The 19,577-nt window shown below is 39.7% G+C and overlaps 3 protein-coding genes across 10 annotated transcripts in view; all 3 read right to left on the bottom strand.

Moving 5' to 3' along the window:
- The window catches only part of Tmod (tropomodulin), an 85,820-nt gene extending 75,376 nt beyond the window's left edge, over positions 1 to 10,444 (bottom strand). The window contains exon 1 of one of the 7 annotated variants that reach the window (XR_013009720.1): positions 9,978 to 10,406. Coding sequence is in view for 4 of the 7 variants with exons in the window: in XM_076431369.1 (XP_076287484.1) it covers positions 9,978 to 10,133 (156 nt within the window). In the remaining 3 variants the exon portion in view is untranslated. Of the gene's footprint in view, positions 1 to 9,977 lie in introns of all 7 variants that reach the window. The other 6 variants (XR_013009722.1, XR_013009721.1, XM_076431369.1 and 3 more) reach the window with 6 other exon arrangements.
- Positions 10,445 to 10,780: 336 nt separating this feature from the next.
- Positions 10,781 to 14,401, bottom strand: LOC143212519 (methylthioribose-1-phosphate isomerase). 2 transcript variants are annotated; one of them, XM_076431383.1, is made up of 5 exons: positions 14,268 to 14,401; positions 13,178 to 13,413; positions 12,950 to 13,104; positions 12,610 to 12,818; positions 10,781 to 12,138 (listed from the first exon to the last, which is right to left on the bottom strand). In XM_076431383.1, exons 1-5 carry the CDS (start codon positions 14,397 to 14,399, stop codon positions 11,857 to 11,859), a joined length of 1,014 nt encoding a protein of 337 aa, XP_076287498.1. In that variant the 5' UTR covers positions 14,400 to 14,401; the 3' UTR covers positions 10,781 to 11,856. The 2 variants fall into 2 exon arrangements, with proteins under 2 accessions (XP_076287498.1, XP_076287497.1); XM_076431382.1 differs by having other exon boundaries at positions 12,896 to 13,104.
- A 22-nt stretch (positions 14,402 to 14,423) lies between these two features.
- Positions 14,424 to 19,577, bottom strand: part of LOC143212514 (zinc finger and BTB domain-containing protein 8A-like) — an 89,439-nt gene continuing 84,285 nt past the window's right edge. The window contains exon 5 of the mRNA XM_076431361.1: positions 14,424 to 14,558. Coding sequence (XP_076287476.1) covers positions 14,515 to 14,558 — 44 coding nt within the window. The 3' untranslated portion in view covers positions 14,424 to 14,514. The remainder of the gene's footprint in view (positions 14,559 to 19,577) is intronic.

Here is a 19,577-nt window from a genome sequence, read left to right on the forward strand (position 1 = left end):
CGTTGTACCACTTCAATCATTCTTCTTGGTAAACTTCTATATAGATTTTTTATATCATTTTGATGTATGCATCCCAAGCTTCTAAAATTGCCGATTTCAATTCGAATACTGTACTGTACTGCTTTCCATCTTCTGACTTGAAAATTTTTTTATTTTCAGCATGTGTGTAACTATCATAAATGTACGAAATATATATTTTAAATTTTCACTGAGGACCCAAATAAAAAAAGGTATAAAAAATGCCTTTTTTATTTAGCCTTGTAAATTATAATTTTAAAAAATCTTTTTTGCATATCATTTCGTAAACCAATGCTTCTAATTGATAATAAAAAAATCAGGTCGGTCGGTACAATTATAAAAATTTATCCTATTTTAAAGGTCGTATGAATACTTTTTACACCCACTGTATATGAAATTTTGTGTGCGTACAGCGGTGCCTTATCATTTTGTCTACCAGTGTATTTTGACCAGGAACATCCACATTGTCATTTAAGTACTCAATTTGTGGCAATTAAACTAACTGAATATCTGTTTCATTGAGGATATCGGAAAGACTAATGTATTCACACGAGACATCATCGAAAGTAAATTTTTAAAAATTATTTATTAGAGCAATGAACGGTCCCAAGCATTGCCAATTATACAGCTATAAAAATCGTCCGTTATCCGAGGATTAAAGATTGTGGCACCGAGCTGACGATCAAAAGAAGTTCGTTCCTATCCAGCCGTGAACTCTCGCGAACAGTATTTTCGCCGGAGCTGTCGCTCAGTGCCAGAAGACATTACGAATGCTTAGAATTTTATCAAAGGTGTGAATTACCAGTGGCTGTCCGTGTCGTCATCTTGCGGTCCTCGCAGGCGCAAGGTCGGCTGGCCTAAGCGCGGGTCGGGATTTTTGTCGAGACTCGTTGCTTGTGCCAAGAATTTCACGACCCACGGGATTAAGATTCTAATTGCACACGTACCATCCCAGTAACGCGATCGAAAACGTATAACTCATCGAATAATTAGAAAAGGTCTTGAGCTGATATGGCGGTCGCGCGCGGACGTGACACTTAACTGTATCAAGACTACTAGTCAGATATTTGTTTTTATTAAATAGGGGTCGAACCAGAGGTAAAACCCTTTCTCGATAAAATTAACGCAGCAAACAACGTCCAATTCAACCAATGAATTCACTGCACAGTTAATCGTTACAATATGTTTTATACAGGGTGTCTCAAAATTCCTTCAACATCCGGAAATGAGATCCTGATGGGTTCCTGAGATCATTCGAAGCAACATGTTCCTTTGCAAAAATGGCATCCTCGGCTTTGTTAAGGAGTTATTAACGAAAAACACGACTGTGCCAACACGCGTCTAGGTCGCGCTCTGATTGGTCCGTGTTTTTCCTTAATGACTCCTTAACAAAGCCGCGGACGCCATTTCTGCAAAGGGAAATGTTGCTTCGAATGATCTCGGGAACCTCCCATGTCCGGATGTTGAAGGAATTTCGAGACACCCTGTATATCGAAATAAAATGTCAGCCTTTCCCCAAGTAAATTCAATTACAAATAATTGAAATACAGCGATTCGCGAGGAAGAAATTGCAGTTCCAGTGGAAAGTTTTCAGGGTTCGTCGGAGTTTCTTTCGCAGAAGTCAATACAAGAAGAATCCATCAGAATCGCTTATGTGTCCGGTTTCATTTGCATCAGTTAACTGTTTAAGGAAGGAGAGGGGAAAAAAAGTTTCGCGGAAATCGCGTTAAGTGGCTAAGTGGAGACTAGGGAGGAGGAAGTTTAAAAGTGGTCGGCGATGCGATTAATCGAAGAAAGAGAGAAGACACGGAAGGTTGTTGGGGGTAAGGAGGAGGGGGGTGGGGGGTTGAACGTCGACAGGCAAACTCGATGGCTCTTTCCTAGTTTGCAAAATTCGTCGCGCAAATTACTGGCCGTGCTACTGACGTCCAATTAATCATCGTAATTTTCAGTTACTTGGCAGCCGTTGAATTATCCCCCCCTCCCCCCAGGCCGGAGTAATTTCACCGATTTCATCCTTTTACAGTTGTCGACGAGTTTATAATGATTTTTCCTCGATCGGTGTTACAACGTTCCAATTTCTCCGTTACAAGTTTACCCTAGTACATTACGTACACATTGGAACGTCTGCATAATGATTATTAGCAGGTACCAAATGTAACAGTTATTCAAAAATTTATTATTGAAATTTAAGATAATGTACACAAAATATAAACAAAAAAATTCGAAGAACGAAATGATTAAACCATATCGATTTTTATAATTTTTGGTTATAAATAACAGTTATTGGTGCCCAAAAATTGGATCCTCCTCGATAACTGGTATCGATCAAGAAAAACTGTTTCGATCGCGCATAACAGTTATCGATGAGAGAAGTTCGTTTCACTTGTTCATAATAATTATTGGTGAGAAAATTCATTTTGGTTGCTTATTTAAGCAAGACTCCGGATTTTGTGGATTTATAACAAAAATGAGCAAGTGCAATTTAAAACAGTGAAAATATTAAAAGACTTCAAGAGTAACAATATATTATTTCCACCAAATTCCAATTATTAATGAAGAATAGAAATTTATATTTAGCTCCAGCCTCTTGCACTTGATGCACAAACTTTTTATTTTGCATAAACATCCGGAGTCTCGTCATCATAACTTCCTTTTCATAAATGTAGGTACGTCTTGCTAAATTTTAAACAAGTGCAAACGACAGGAATTATTGGAAATCCGACGAGAACAGAATGGTTTTTCATTGATCGTTAACGATTTATTGTACGTATTTTTGCGATGGACGCGTGGCCACAGCGGAAATTTGCAAACCGCTGATTTCGAAGACGAATGTAGACCGCCGCTGTAAAAATTATAGCTAATGGCGGTGGACGTCTGCGCATCCGGAGAACTCCTCGCGGCTAGCAACACCTCGTAAATCCAACGTGTTTTACCTTAAGGCGAGATTAATAACCAGCCGGCATCGTATTTGCATTTAAACGCGGGGGCTAATGCGCATCAACTAAATTGCGGAGTATTTTGTCCCGGGCACCACGTGCCCGTATAAATTTCGTCGAACGTTCTTCACCGGCCGCGTATATGTCTCAACCGTAAGCGCACGATTCCGTCATGGCGCTCCGGTGTCAACATTTCCATCCGAGCTTGTCTTTTGTCCAGCTGATCTCTTCAAATATTGTTCCGGTCACTCGGTGCATTTTCCATTTCACGTTAGAATCTTTATGCAAAATGGAAATGTTTTGCATTGATTGTGGAAAGCAGGAATAACATAAAAATAAATTTTTAAAAAACACCACGTTTAAAAAACAGACTAAAAAGCATAAAATAATTTAAATGAAAATAGATTTTTAAAAAAATGTATTTAAAAAACGGACTAAAAAGTATAAAATAATTTTCCCTAGCCCCATACAGGTTTCTAACCCCATACAGATAGTCCTGAAAATTTGTGATTGTAAATTTTGAATAGCTATGAAAATACTTGTAAGATTTAAAACGAAAAACGTGGGGCGCAAGATAATAGTAAGAAGTGCAGAGAGTAGCTGCCGTTGAGAAAAATCGCACAACAGTTCACATCATCTGCAGTGCAATAAAATTGTTATTTCTGCCTAATTTTTAAGATGGCTTCTTTCTACTATATCTAACACCTCAAAATGTCCAGCTAGCATATTTTAATTCATATATTATTACATTGTAAAACGTCACGAATGACGTAGCACGAAGCGCGCAAGAGACACCGGAACAGCGAAGTTAATACTCTTTTTGGCAGTCATTTATCACCGCCGCCATCACGGTAATTTGTCGCCGAAGTTTCCGACGATGATTTATCGCTTTGCATACGATTGCTCTTCCGGCCACTGAAACGCTACACAGTCGCCGATTTCACTTAGGGAAAGAAACCAATGAGCGAGACGGGCGAAATAGCGTTGGAACAACGCTGCGTGAAAATAGAATCACGATTAATCATCCCGTCCATCTGCTTCAATTTCGCATAAATAAATGCACTCTCGAAATTATCAATTCCTTATAAAGTCAAACCTGATTTTGTGCGATTTTTTTTTATGCCGTATATGTATGAATATCAGATCAGATCAGCAGGATATCTCGGAAGACGTTGTCGTTATTAAAAAAGTGTTCCTACAAAAGTTGTTTGGTATGACGGGCTACATTACGTAGTATTAATTGTTTTCTTGTGCGTGGAGTGGTGGAGGACATTTCAAGGTCATCTTGATTTTTTAAAATGGAATGTCCTATTTTTTATACCATAGATCGATAGAGTATCAAATTCTGAGTATGAAAGTGTTGACCTTCATATGTCCTAAACCTAATAGTGAACGAGATATTATCCAAAGAAGAAAGAAAATTGTTTCGATAATATCTCATTAACTATTAGATTTAAGACATATGAAGGTCAACACTTTTATACTCAGAATTTAGTACTCTATCGATCTGTAGTATAATAAATAGGACATTCCATTTTAAAAAATCAAAGTGACCTTGAAATATCCTCCACCACTCCACCCACAAGAAAACAATTATACTATGTACTGTAGCTATGTAATGTAGAAAAATTATTTGTTATAGCTATTTACGAAGTTTGTGAATATTTTTTTGTGCGGTCGCTATCTACCGCACAAAAACAGGTTTGACTGTACACTAAGAGGTGCACATAGTATACACATGAAATATGCAACTGATCTCGCCGCATAAACCACCCCCGACTGCGCAAAAGAGTCTCCCCTATACAAATGAATAAATATCAAAATGATCGACTGAGATAAGAGGAGCTCGATGTCAACCCTTCCGATCATCGACAGAAATCCACAAAGAACCAAATCGAAGACCATCAGAGAAATACTTCAATGTATCGAGGCAGAAAATTCGCAGTGAATCTCAAATGGAATCAGATTTATCAGAGGGTGTATCTCCTCGACTCGTAGAGTTTCAATTTCTCGGATCTAAACGGTAAAGGTAGTTTTTCATTCTAGCTAATAAGTAACACCAGAATTAGATTATGCGAGCCCGGAAACCCTTGAAATCGACCGGTTTGTAATTCCGGCTCAGCGACGACGGCAGAGCCGCGTGTACTCGGCTTAAGCCGTTTCATTTGCTCGACAAAGGGACGATTATCCGGTCTCGTTCGCACCCAATTCGCACTCGCAGATTGCTGCCGCATCCGCTTGCAGACAGTCGCACGTTTGTTCTTTATAATTGTCCTACCAACGGCTAAGCCCTGCAGCTCTCTCTCTCTCTCTCTCTTCCTCTCTGACTAAAAGTCGAATCTCTCGATTCGCTTCGTTTCGACCTCTATTAGTAACCATTCGATCGTTCGTTTGCTGATTTAGGTTGATCAATTGCTACACTGTCAGGCCTACACGCTTTAGCAACTTGGTAAAGGGGTGTTGTCGTTTCCGGATACGTGCTTTCGATAATTTAGATTATCTACTACCTATAGTAACCCTTTCAACCCGAATTATACGAGATGAATATACACGTTCAATTTGATACTTGTCAACCACCTGCTATATAATAACAGACTGTGGATTTTTATGCAAAATTGTCGGAATTGCAAGAGAAACCAGAACACCCCTTAAAACGTCGTCCATATAAACATTTATAACTCTTACAATATTTATTATTTCTACTTGAAAAAAATCACACATGTACCTCACATACCAGTACATATGTGTAAAAAATGTCGATGGAAAAGGTTCCATACTTCTTCTGGAAAAAATTCCCAAAAATTGGACCATTTGGCACTCAAGACCACAACATCCCCTCCAAGAATACTCCATGAAAAACTGCATAACTCGTACGATATTTATTATTTCTACTTGTAAAAAATCACGAATGCACCGGAACCACCAACAAATATACGTGTAAAGTTTCAATGTAAAAGGTTCAGTGGTTTTGACGGAAAAAATTGCATTCGACCAGAATATCGGAGTATTGGTGAAAATCCAAGAACCGGTCGAAACAGTAGGCGCTAAGCCTGCTTTCTTTTTCCATGAATTCCGGGTCCATAGCAGACGGTTCGTGGAGAGGAGGAAGCCGAAGAAATTTATGCGGGTGATAATTCAACGTCTACCCCTTCGCCGCAGCGACAATGATAATAACGATGGGAATGATTTACTCGGATTATCTGTGTGCGGCTTCGAAAGTCGGTTCTCTTCGCGCTTGCAGAGCCGGGCCGCACGTGTTTCAAAATTAATGCTTCAAGACGGCCAAAACTATGTCTATCTTCGACACGTCTACATGGAACGTCCGCTCGACAAGCGTCTGAAATTATCCGCTTGCCGACCTACCGATCCGACGGGAGTTATTATTGAAATCTTCAACACACACACACACACACACACACACACACACACACACATCCTTCAATCAAATAATAAATATTGGGTTGGAACATATATTTATTCATAGATTTATTCAATAACATATTTTCCATTTTGTCCTATTACCTTTCGCCATTTTCGAGGTAATTTCTCGTGTTATTGAATAAATACCTTGAATACATATGGATAAATGCCTTCATTTTATCTTCGATTTTTCCCATATAGCACACGACGTTTGAAAGACGTCCTCTTTAGGTCTGAAAGTCTTACGTCCTAAAAACACGTCTTTAAAACCATAAACAGTGTGGTTTTTATATACCATAATCTAGCAGTAATTACTAGCATTAGTATTATTTGTTCGAGTTAGTGTTTTTGCTTCAATTTCAATTTCAATTCTGATTCCAATTTCAATTTCAATTCCAATCACAATTCTAATTCCAATTTCAATTTCCATTCCAATTCCAACTCCAATTTCCGATTCCAATTTCAATTTCAATTCCAATTCCAATTTCAATTTCAATTCCAATTCTAATTCCAATTCCAATTCCAATTTCAATTTAATTTCAATTCCAATTTTTATTGTGATTTTAATTGTAATTGTTATTTTTATTACACTTTTTATGTCAATTCCACATGCGTCCTTCTGACAAGCTAAATATTTATTGGTTTAACTTTAAACTCGTTTTTGTCGAAATCTATTTTTACTCTTCCCTTCTTCTAATTTAATTAACATTTATAGAGCTTTAAGACTTCATAGGGACGTCTTAAAGACCTCCCGAATGTCCTACGAACGTCTCTTGAACGTCCCTGTGCTTCTCAACAAACGCTAGAACAAATGATCAATTAATACGTTGGAGAATATTCGAAATATTAATTATGAAGGATTGAACGTTGTCGTCGAGGAAGGTTAGGCGAGTCCGAAGATGAACCGGCAAGCACAACGCGTATATTGTTAATCGGAAGTCCCAATCGCGGCGAGCATTCATCAGACGAATTTACATTCCGCTCGTTTTCACCGTTCAAAGAAGCGAGTCCGGTTGCCAGATCTAAAACCGTCTAACCGACAATGACGTAGAATCTGAGTAAATCGCGCCTGTTGTCCCTCATTTCGCATTAACGCGCCGCGCCGTCCCGACTAATCTTTCTTATTCCGCGTTGTAGCGCGTCGCTTCGCCGTGTCGACTTAATTTCGTATACGAACTTCTCTTTGTCTTCCGTTTCGCTCAACCCCGCGTCGAACAACCCCCAGGAAACACGGATTTTATTCGTGCGAGTGCCGAGATCCTCCATTGATCTATACGTCATCTGATCAGTGGAATTCTGGGGCTCTCTGATTGTTCGGTGTGGTCGTCGACTGCTGAATTAATTATTACTAGATTGTGACTTCTAGATTGGAACTCCTTTGCAACAGTTTTAATAAATTATAAGTAGATTTCCATGCAAAATAGAAACTGTCAGCGCCAATAGAATCATTTGTAAATAATCGGAATGGGTTGTCAAAAATGTACCAGTAATTATTCACTTGTTTCCTCTGTTTTTCCTCTGAATGCATAAAATCTGTAATACAGAATTGTGCTTTTGTTCTTCGAATCGTCACGAGACTCGGCAGTGTTAAAAATAAACATGAAAAATGTGTGTAAAGATCAAGGCGGACTTTTGTTCGAGCAATATTTCGCGGAACGTCTTTCCCCGTTACATAACCAGCGCGGACTACTATCGACTGTCGGAGAAGCCAATGACACGAGTCGCGCATCGAACCGGAAGTCGCTCTTTCCTATGGTTTCCATTGATTTCTTCGTGCGAGGGTGCGAAGATTTCGGCGCGCATAGATCGCGCAGAATTTTTATAGCGGAGAGTTTATAGTAACCCGATAATGGATGGAAATAAACGACATTAGTTGTGCAAATGGCTGCGATAAAGTGCACCTGCTGTAGATCGCGAATAAAGTAAAACGGGACGGACACACACTGTGCATGAAGCAGATATTTTTTATTCGACTTCGCCCATTGGAAACGATGAAAGAAGCTTTCGCCTACTCGCGTAGATATTTCTCAAAAACATGATCGTATATCACTCCACCCGAGAATCCTTAAAAATGCTGGGAAAAGACTCAATGACGCGACAAATGTTATCGATCCGAACAGCGATGGCTGAGATGTTGCTCGAACATCCGGTGTTCGAACAAAATTTTCTTTCTAAAAGGATTTATTATCATTATTATTATTATTATTGTTATTCTATTCAATCGCTTGATCACTTCTCAAGAGCATCCTCGATAAAATTGTCATTCGCCTGCGTTCAATATTTATTGTAATTTTTATTGTAATTCTACTCGATCCCCCAATGAATTCTCACGAGCATCCTCAATAAAATTTTCATTCGCCAGCGTTCAATGTTTATTATCATTTTAATTGTAATTCTACTCGATCCCCCAATGAATTCTCACGAGCATCCTCAATAAAATCTTCATTCACCTGCGTTCAATATTTATTATAATTTTTATTGTAATTCTACTCAGTCTCCTAATGAATTCTCACGAGCACCCTCAATGATACCCTTCATCTGCTACCTATCTGCTCCCTTCATCTGATATCTTACAGTCTAATCTACAAAAAAACTCGTAGTCAGTAGCGCGTTATAACACTTATAACTAGTTGGGTCCTTGGGCAAAGTAGAATTTCGGGGCCCCTAACCCCAGCTAAATAACTTTATGAGAAAAACGTAGAATTTGGATCTTTCTTTGTGTTCGGAGCCCCCTTTTGCTTGTAACGCGCCACTGCTCTTAGTTCATCTATTTCCATTAAGAAAGACGCCACAGACCGGAAACCTCAAGCTGGCGATCAAAGGAAGCATCAAAGGTAAACAGTCCGTTGTCCGCAGAAACCGGCCAATCAGCCCGGCCCGAACCGGCTCCCGACGCGCCAAATAAAGTTGGTAAATCCCTCGAAAACCCGGCGATCGAAATAAGTCCGTTTATCCTTGACGGACATCAGAATGAACGGAGAGAATCTCGCGCCGCCGCCGTCGGATAAATTCTACGTTTATTTCTGTCTGGTAGGAGAGTGCCACCGTACCGGAACCTCTCGATAAATCGCATTAAATCTCTCCACAAGTTACCGTACAACCTAACAACCCCTTCATAAGTAAAACTCCTACATACGTTGTTCAGCGTGGGAGCCTCGACATTTCATAAAGCGTTTAGCAATAAACATCCACGAGGCGCCGCACGGTTACGGTAATCGCACGTGCCAATTATCCCTTAGCACAAATGATTTTATATCGAATAAACTACTAAACGCGTAATATGGATAAACTCAAAACAAAACTCATATAGAATCGAATAATTCTCGGTCGGACGAAATGTTTCATTTTCGAGAGTTAACCCCTTGCCGTGTTCTAAAGTCTAACAAATATGAATGTTACGTGTTTCCTTTTAGATGAAATAAAATTTGATTCGTTTGTAATCACTGTTTAAGCATTCAAATAAAAGTAGGCATAAGAAAGATGTTCTTTTCCCTTCTACGACCTTTTTCTTGAGGGCGTTTTAATCACTGTAACTGTACGGCGAGGGGTTAAAATAGCTCTCTGAGTGCAGAGGGGGGTCAAAACAATATTCCCACTGACCTCCTGGATTTTATAGCTGGTCCTGACGGTCTTCCTCTTGGTGGTGGTAACCTCGTAAGTCTCCTCGACGGTCGGCGCATCGTCCTCTTTCAGGTTATTGTTGCGCACAACATCCTCAACCGTTGGGTCGCTGTCGAGGACGTCCGTCGGATCCATCCTCGCGTTCTCCGTATCGGCTTCCACGGTGAAACGATAACAACAAAACTTGTGTCCCGGACGAAGAAAGTGCTACTTGAACAGCTGTGTACCGTAGCCGTAGGTCAATATTTAGAGGTCCTTCGAACACCGCGATAACGGCGAGAGCTCGGCCGCCGCGGACAAAAATCGTCGAACCAAGCCGAAACTATTCCGGGATCGACGGGGAAGTTCCGCGCGAAGCGGAGAGACTGCTCGTACTAAGGCACCGCGGTTCGAGAAACCCGTCGCGAACGTGTTCCCGCGCGCCTTTCAACGGCGAAAATAGATTCTCAAGTTTTCCCAATGGAACACCGCCGCCCGTGTGTCGATTTTGTCGTTCGCGGGCCGCCGCTCCTCCCGCAGATAAATTTGCACCGAACCGGCCCGTCGCGTCGCGTCGCATCGAATCCGCAAACTCCTCGTCGCCGTCTCGGACTCGTAAATGCTCGCGAAGCACTACCACCGAGTCGCATCGATCACCGGAAGGTGCCACGATAGACACCCTCGCCGTCGGGGCTTCGCTCTTGCCCTCTCAACATCCTGAAGAGATCAAAGAAAATTGCTCGCGACAAGTTCACCGAGTTCACCGGACTTAAGGGGGTAGACTCGCTCTTCCAGGATTGCAAGGGTTCTCGATAATGCAAACATAGGGTTTGTCTGTAGTTAATATTCCCATTAATATTCGGACGCTCTCAAAAAAACCGATAGCTTCTTTAATATTGATTCGATTATACGATTCGAACCTTTCTGAGAAGTTAGAGCAATTAGTTTACCACACGATGTGAAAAGAGAATTGTAGAGAGAATACTATGAGTTGCATTTTACAACTTAAGTATGGGGTTTTTCCTTGGGCTTGCAATCCTGGAAACAAGTCGTCCCCTGAACCTTTAGTTATTCGCATGGGGTCATGGTAATCGCGATGTCTTCATAACTAAAATAGTTGTTTTACTTGAATTGAAACATGATTATAGCACGTAACTCAGAGCCCATGCGAGCATTTTTGCAGAAACAGAGGTGCCAGTAACGACAAAAGGTTAAGTACCTTTGTTCTCGACTGTATTTCTTTCCGGTCGAAGATTCTCAGATGCCAATTTCATCCTGAAGAAATCGAAGAAGATATCAGCTCGGTGCAGAAGTTCGTGTCGAAGTACGACACGAATTTTTGCACTGACCTAACGTTTGAGAACTTTCGTGCAACGGGTACCTTCGTTCTCGGTGGAGGGATGTGAATGACTGATATTCCAGTTGAATCGTTCTCGAGTATATTTACATTCACAACAAACAATCCATGATGAGAATCGCGCGTCGCAAAACTTGAAGAAGGGAATGTACAATCGCTCCGGATATCGGGCAAGCGCCGCCATCTGATGGCGCATGTGTCGAATCAGTGTACCTCGATGATCATATTTTCTTTTAGCGATGATGATGTTGTTCTTTTGTTGTTTCCGTATTATAAATATATCCTTAAAAAAATCACAGCGAAGTTGGTAAGGCATTCTAGAACCCGTGTAGTAGAAAAAACAGCAGTTTGCGCCTCTTCCGGTGGTTGTCGTTCAGTTGTAAATAAGCGTAACATGCCAACAATTTATTGTAACACGAAGTTTCGAAATAAACAAGGCCAGCCAACAGTTTCGCAACACTGGAATCACCGATCGATCCGGTATAAACGCGTCGGAGAAGCTTTCTCGTCGGAATAGAGTCTCTATAAGTTGTCGTAGCTCTTTAAGCGCGTTAGGTCCTCCGGTCTGAACACGCCTACTTCTGTGATAATTCCTTTGATTAGGCTGGCAGGGGTCACGTCGAACGCTGGGTTCCAGCATTGGATTCCAGGAGCTGCGATCCGTTGGTCGTTAATGTGAGTCATTTCCCTTTCTGGCCTCTCCTCGATGATTATGTGATCACCATTGGGGATGCTGAAGTCTATGGAGGTTCTCGGGGCGGCCACGTAGAAGGGGACGTTGTGATACTTGGCAACTATGGCGATCTGCAAACCAGAGTCGTTTTAACCTCGTTGGACTTTGAATTAACCCCTTGTCGTATAAATACGAGACAGACTAATGACAAACACTTGCAATGTAATCTGCTAAATATGAATGTTGTGTCTTTCTTTTAAGACGAAATAAAATTTCATCGTTAAAGTAGAAGTTGTAATTATCGTAACCTTGAAGAAAATCGTACGGCAAGGGGCTAAGTTTGCTTGTGAATTAAAAACACAAGTTGTTACAAATAATGGAAATTGTATAATCAGATAATATTAAACATAGATTTCTATAAACTGATTCATACGTTTTCTTTGAGATACGATAGAACTTTCCCATCACCCTAATATTTACAATGCGAAAACTTTAAATTTAGTGTTTCAAGCATTAACAAAGGTGTCGACTACGCCAGCAAACAATTTATTTTGCATTAAAGTAGTTGTTCTGTTGAACACGAACGAGAACGAGCGTCTCACCTGATAGGTCCCAATTTTGTTGGCCGTGTCTCCATTCGCGGCAACCCTATCCGCGCCGACCACAACGGCAGTTATGTTCCTGGACTTCATCAGTGCGGCGACCATGTCGTCGCAGATCAACGTGGCAGGGATTCTCTCGTAAACTAGCTCGTAAGCAGTCAACCTTGCCCCCTGATTGTACGGTCTGGTCTCGGAGCAGTATGCGTGTTCTGTAATTGCAAACGATACTAAAGAGCTGTGACTGGTTCTACCAGCCGATTAAGATCTAAGGACATGCAAACGTTACCAAGACTATTTTTCTTATGAAGAGATCTAATAACACCTAAAGCTGTGCCATAACCTGCTGTCGCAAGGCTGCCAGTGTTACAATGCGTCAGAACCCTGACCGAATTATCACCGGATGTTTGCTTCAAGATCTCCTGCGCTCCATAATCCCCGATAGCCTTGTTATCCTCTATGTCCTTCTCGAGCATATCCTCGATGGCCTTGAGAAACCTATGATTGAAAGATTTGATCAGTAGAAGTTATATAGAAGCGTCCGTAGACTTTTTCTCCGAAGCTCTTATACCTCGTTCTCATATCTGCTAAAGAGACACTGTGGTCTTTACTAAGCTTATTGGCCAGCTGGATTAATTCATCCGCGGCGATCTTCATGTTAACTGCTGTTGGACGGGCCGATACCAAATAATTCAATTTACCTTCGACATCCTGTCGAAGACTCTTTTTGTCCACCGGCTCCTCCTTCAACAGCTCCGTCGCCAGACTCAGGCACCCCACAATGGCTATAGCTGGCGCGCCTCGCACCTAAATCATTCCAAGCGGATAAGCAACAGCTGTTTTCAATAATTCTGGTCAATTATGACTCGTCTGGGAAAAAATCCTTTACTGTGATAATCAAAATAATAAACGATCGAACCGTTGCGCCGAAAGCATTTAACATTTATAATCGATTCTCGTTGAGAATAATGCCTTTCTATTCGTATAGGAATCCTACTTTACGTGTACACATGCGAGCGTATGTGTGTGGACTAGATAGTTCACTTCGGTTTACAGTGAGGTTGTAAAAGTAAAAATAAAAGTTAAATTACAAGTGAACAAGTCTAAATAAATATATATTATACTTTGCAAATATTATGCAGCGAGTACATTATTTGCAACCCCAAAATCAACAATTCAATACTCAAGATTTTTCAGAGACATTTTCGAAATCTTTCTAGATCAAGATCTTTTTAGAAGAAATCTTTTTAATGGTTTTGATAACATAACGCATCAACACTCGTATAACAATATATTACACTTTCTATATATTGTGCAGTGAGCACATTAATTGCAATCACAAAATCAACAATTCTATATTTGAGTAGATTTTTCAGGGCGATTTTCGAAATCGTTTTAGAAGAAATCTGTTTAAATTGAGATGTTATTAGAAGGAATCTTTTCAATGGTTTCGATAATGGTATCGATAACATAACGTATCGATACTCGTAACAATATATTACGCAGTGAGTATATTATTTAGCATCGCAAAATCAACAATTCTATACTCGAGAATTTCAGGGAGCTTTTGTGAAATCTTTCTTTATCAAGATCTTTACAGAAGGAACGATATTATGTAGTAGTTTTGGAGTGATTATAACGAGTTGTGTTTCTGTTCGTACCTGCATCTTGTTGATGACTTTCCATCCATCCTCCACGCCTTTGACGGGCACGTATCGGGTGATCGCCGGTAGCAGGATCTGATCGAGGATCTCCAGCTTGCCATTCTCCCACTTGATCGCCTGCAACGTCATTTCGATCGAACTGTGCCGATGTCCTCGGAATGTAGTTAGGCGGAGAGACACACAAGCAGAGACCCGGCTAATAGAACAGCCGCTTCGTTGTTTCTGAATGAAACGGCAGCCCCTTTCATTTGAAGCTCACGTGCACTTCGTACGGCCGTGACTCGGAACCTATCGTAACACCGTATCGCATCGATATCACGTGACTGACGTAGTGTGTACACTGTATGAATTAATCTACTCCTGCGACACCTGACGGCGCCCACCGCAACCATACTGTCCGTCGAACGAAAGCGCCCGGGAATTATTTGAATATTTCCTGGCTCGGCAAAAATCCGATCGATTGGGATTTGAGGAATTTCTTCATGAATTAAGCTGAATTATTAAATACTGAAAAATATCAATTTATAATTTGTCGATGGAATTAATCCATTCCACTATGTCAATTTTATTTATCGATTCAATTTATTTAAGAATGCTGGGCAATTACAGGCACGAAATAATTCGGTTAATATTCAAACAAACTTTATCTTTGTTTCGTTTTGGGAATCCTTCTGAATTAAATCAGTAAAAATATCAGTTTAATTTGTCGATGGAATTAATCCATTCCACTATGTCAATTTTATTTATCGATTCAATTTATTTAAGAATGCTGGGCAATTACAGGCACGAAATAATTCGGTTAATATTCAAACAAACTTTATCTTTGTTCCGTTTTGGGAATCCTTCTGAATTAAATCAGTAAAAATATCAGTTTAATTTGTCGATGAAATTAATCCATTCCACTATATCGATTTTATTTATCGTTTCTATTTATTTAAGAATGCTTGGCGATTACAGGCACAAAATAATTCTGTTAATATTTTGATCTATTTTTTATTGTAATAATTATAATATATTAATATCTTAATCTTTATCATTTTTTCGTTTTGTGGGGATAGAATTTTCAGGGGATAGAATCAGTAAAAAACGTAAATTTTATTTATCGATTAAATTTATTCACTTCTTATGAAAGGATGAAATACTTGTATTCGGCTATTGCAATTAATTTTTTATTCCAAGGCTTTCAAACACCATGAACAATTTGCACCCCTTAAAGGGATGCAGAGTATGGCTAATGGTTACTGGAAGTTGCGAGTGCAGTCTACATCAGCCCATTACCTTCTAACAAGGGAATCTCCACGTCGTAGTGATTTTTCTTTGTGGAAGCTAGTGCAAAATACCGGGGCCGCTATGAATAAATAAAATGCTGGATATTACCTGATAACGGTTCACTGCCGCACCAGAAAATCCCTTTGAAAATTAACGCGTTCAACTTCCGGATGATCATAGGTGAAAATTGATCATTTTAGAAAAGAACAGGAGTGTGTGGAAGGGAGTCCGGGAAAAGAGGCATTCAGGAGAAATACAAATAGCGGGACCCTGACTGTCCTCAAGGACATTAGAGATCAAGAAAAGGGCTCCCAGTCCTAGAGGTGAGGTTTTTCAATGGGTATTGGGGACACCCAATGGCGCGTTACCGTATGGGCAACTTGGACAAATGCCCCAAGCAAAAGGGGGCCCCGAACACAAACCAAGGTCCAAATTCTACGTTTTTCTCAGAAAGTTATTTAGTTAGGGTTAGGGGCCCCGAAATTCTACTTTGCCCAAGGCCCCAACTAGTTATAACGCGCTACTGAGGACACCGACCACCTGTGTCCCGCGAGTACCACAGGAGTGTACGAATGTATTTTTCCCCACGTCTTTAAAGGAAAAAAAAAGTGAAAATTGATCAAGAGATGATGAAATTATCAACTATAACCAATTGGCGTATTAAAGTGACATTTTTATTTAGTTTCTGCGTTTAGCGATTGACTTGAAGCTTTTCTAGGAACAATTTTCAATTTTCCGCGGTCAGGCGCGCGTCTGAAAACAGTATAGTAATTGGGTGGGTTCATTAGCCGGGCACATGTGGTCACCTGATCGCGCAGTTTCGCGGAAGGGTCGCGAAAAACCGCTCGAAATTCGCTGAATTACAGTTTCCGAGGGGGAGCGGCGCGGCGCGTCTCGGTTGCGAACAGGTGTGGCCATCTGTGAAACGCGGACTATTTTGAAATGCAAAGGTTTTTTTTAAAAACACGGCAAGTAAATGGGATAGTTTGCAGCTGGGATATGCCGGTGTCGAGCCTGGTAGTCGGTCACGGGAGTGAACCGAACGCTGGAAACGGAGTCTCGCGAATCATATAAAGGATCAAAGCGAGGAATCGCATCGGAAATGCGACTGATCCCTTCTCGCAGCCACGTGTCGATTTTCGCCAGTTGCAAACTCTTTCGCGATACTTTTCCCTAAGTAAGGTGGAGTGGGGTAAATTTTATCGATTGGTCGGAAATTAATTTAACACGTTGACCACGAAAATTCTGAGAGTCGCACACGAGTTTTCGAAATTGAATGAAAATGTCCTCGCTGCCTTAACAATTTTCATAAGCCAACAATAGCGTAACGGTACTCCCGAGAGTTCTTTTGTCTCCTCAGGTTCGTCGTAAATGCACAAAATGTCACGTAGCGAGCGCGTGACTGGCGAAACAGGTATAAATAGTCGAAGATTTTTGAGCGCAGATAGTTCCAACAAACATTTGTTCGCGAAACAGAAGTTTACGACACGCCGAGGCGTTCAAGTATAGTATTTCAAGCGTCACCGGCATTCAACTTTGGTATATTGTTCGTGAAACTTATTTGTTGAGGATAGACGCGCAGAAATGGCTTTACGACACGGATGGATATTTCAGGATTTAATTTATATTCCATAGCAGGTCGGCCTGCAAGAGGCAATTAGGAAGGTTCGGCCTTTGTCCATTTTCATGTTCATTTTCTCAGGTTCCAAGCAAGGTGTCGTAAAGTCCGAGATCCTAATCGCCGGGTAGATCCCACCTTTCTTAGAATGTAGTGTCGACTTAAGTCGTTGAAAATGTGTTCAATACAAATCGATTTCTAATGGAAAGTATATTCTAGTTTATTACAATATTTTAAAGTTTCATTTTATCGTTAAATATGGATTATTTTGGCATTTTTAGATATTTGTGCATCTGTGTCATTCTTTAACACTGAACCTACCAGTGCCTACCACCACCGGTCGAATGACCGGTTCCAGATTTTTTATTTCACAATTATTGAAATTATAAAGATGCTTTCATGGTAAATGACGTCCATTTTAGATCTGAAAGTCTTACGTTCTAAAAACACGTCTTTAAGACCATAAACAGTGTGGTTTTTATATACCCATAATCTAGCAGTAAGTACTAGCATTGGTATTATTTATTCGAGTTAGTGTTTTTGCATCAATTTCAATTTCAATTTCAATTTCAATTCCCATTCCAATTTCAATTGCAATTCCAATTTTAATTTCAACTCCAATTTCAATTCCAATTCCGATTTCAATTCCAATCTCAAATTCAATTTCAATTTTTATTGTGATTTTAATTGTAATTGTAGTTTTTATCACTTGTATTGTGATTTTAATTGCAATTGTTATTTTTATTATACTTTTTATGTCAATTCTACATGCGTTCTTCTGATAAAGCTAAATATTTATCGGTTTAACTTTAGACTCGTGTTTGTCGAAATCTATTTTTACTCTTCCCTTCTTTTAATTTAATTAACATTTATGGACCTTAAGACTTCTTAGGAACCGCAGTTAGATGCAAAAAAAAAGTTCAAATGAATTTAATCTTGTTATATTTATAAGGCAACATGTGCCGGCTATTTATAAAGCTCGGTAAGTTTAGTGTCAAATAGTTACAATAACAGATGAAAATTATAAAAGAAATGTACTCCGTATTTGATTAGACATTTACACATTCGCGGTGTTATATTCTTAAAGTAGAACAGTGTACACGCGTCACATGATCTCCAGGCCATCATAAATAGAATCGTTAGATAAGATAAAGAGTAACACACTTGTAAATTGTAGCTTATTAAATCTCATGTTACATTTTCGCTGATTGCGGAATTCTATCGCATGCTCTCTAACCATCTATTTATTTAATTCCGACCTGAGACTTGGTCCACAATTTTTCTTCTTCGATTATTTCAATCATTTTACCAACTATTTTTTCAGAAAACTCGCTTAACATAACAATAAAAATTAAATTATGATTCTATAATAATTTCAAATATGCTTGCGAATTTCTTTTTCTTCGATTAGAACAATAATTTTACGAATTATTTATCCACGAAACTCGCTGAACAAAACAATAAAAATTAAATTATGATTCTATTACAATTTCGAATAAAATTGAGGAAACATTCGGCCAAGCCATAATTGCTCGCGAATTTCTTTTTCTTCGATTAGAACAGTAATTTTATGAATTATTTATCCACGAAACTCGCTCAACGAAACAATAAAAATTAAATTATGATTCTATAACAATTTCAAATAAAATTGAAGAAGAATTCGGTCAAGGTATAATTGCTCGCGAATCGATATACCCGATAGAATAAAATCGACGTTTCTCGTTCTACGAAAAATTGGGAGGACGGCGAAATTGGAGTGGTTGAATCCAGAGCGAATGATTTACACAAATTCATATTTACTTTAATTAAATATATCTATGTACATTATAGGTACAATACATTCACCATATGACGACTGTACAGCTTAGCAGCACTTTCAATACTGTTCATAAAAATACATCGCATATAAACGAGCAATCGGTTTATACGCAAGGTCGGCCCGGGACTTGCGACCGTGTGGAGCATTTTTCTTTAATTTCTGTCGTTCTCTCTTTCCCTTTCTTTCTGGCCACGGAAACACGCAGACTATAATATGTACAAAAAGATTTGTTGCTCGAGTCGCAAGTCGGGCCAAACGAGGAAGGAACGTGCCACGTGAAATGTACGATCTTTTTTTTCACAGGGATCGGAACCGTCGGCGACGGAAATTGCGGTTGAAAATCATCCTGAAACAATTCCGAAAAATCAGTCGACATTTTCTCGAAATTCTCGCGAACTCTTTGATTCTCAATTTTACACGTTTATTTTGCACGTTTGCTACCAGCGAACACGTGCGCCACATCCGCCATTTTGTATTTCAATTAGGACAATTGTTTTAAATAATTTTTGAAATCGTCACTTTCACTGGTCAGCGACAATTGTCCTTATTTTAGAATTTGTTCTGCGCGTAATGAAATAATCGCACGAAATAATGAAATTTG

The sequence above is a fragment of the Lasioglossum baleicum genome, chromosome 10, assembly GCF_051020765.1.
Source record: "Lasioglossum baleicum chromosome 10, iyLasBale1, whole genome shotgun sequence".
NCBI lineage: Eukaryota > Metazoa > Arthropoda > Insecta > Hymenoptera > Halictidae > Lasioglossum > Lasioglossum baleicum.

Bases quoted from the DNA above. Each gene is read 5' to 3' on its own strand.
- LOC143212519 (XM_076431382.1), bottom strand. From the start codon at position 14,399: ATGACGTTGCAGGCGATCAAGTGGGAGAATGGCAAGCTGGAGATCCTC. The intron at 12,819-12,895 runs GTAACGTTTGCA...TTGCAATTACAG, and splicing joins TCATAAGAAAAATAGTCTTG to AACACGCATACTGCTCCGAG. The intron at 12,139-12,609 runs GTGAGACGCTCG...TCTGGTTTGCAG, and splicing joins ACAAAATTGGGACCTATCAG to ATCGCCATAGTTGCCAAGTA.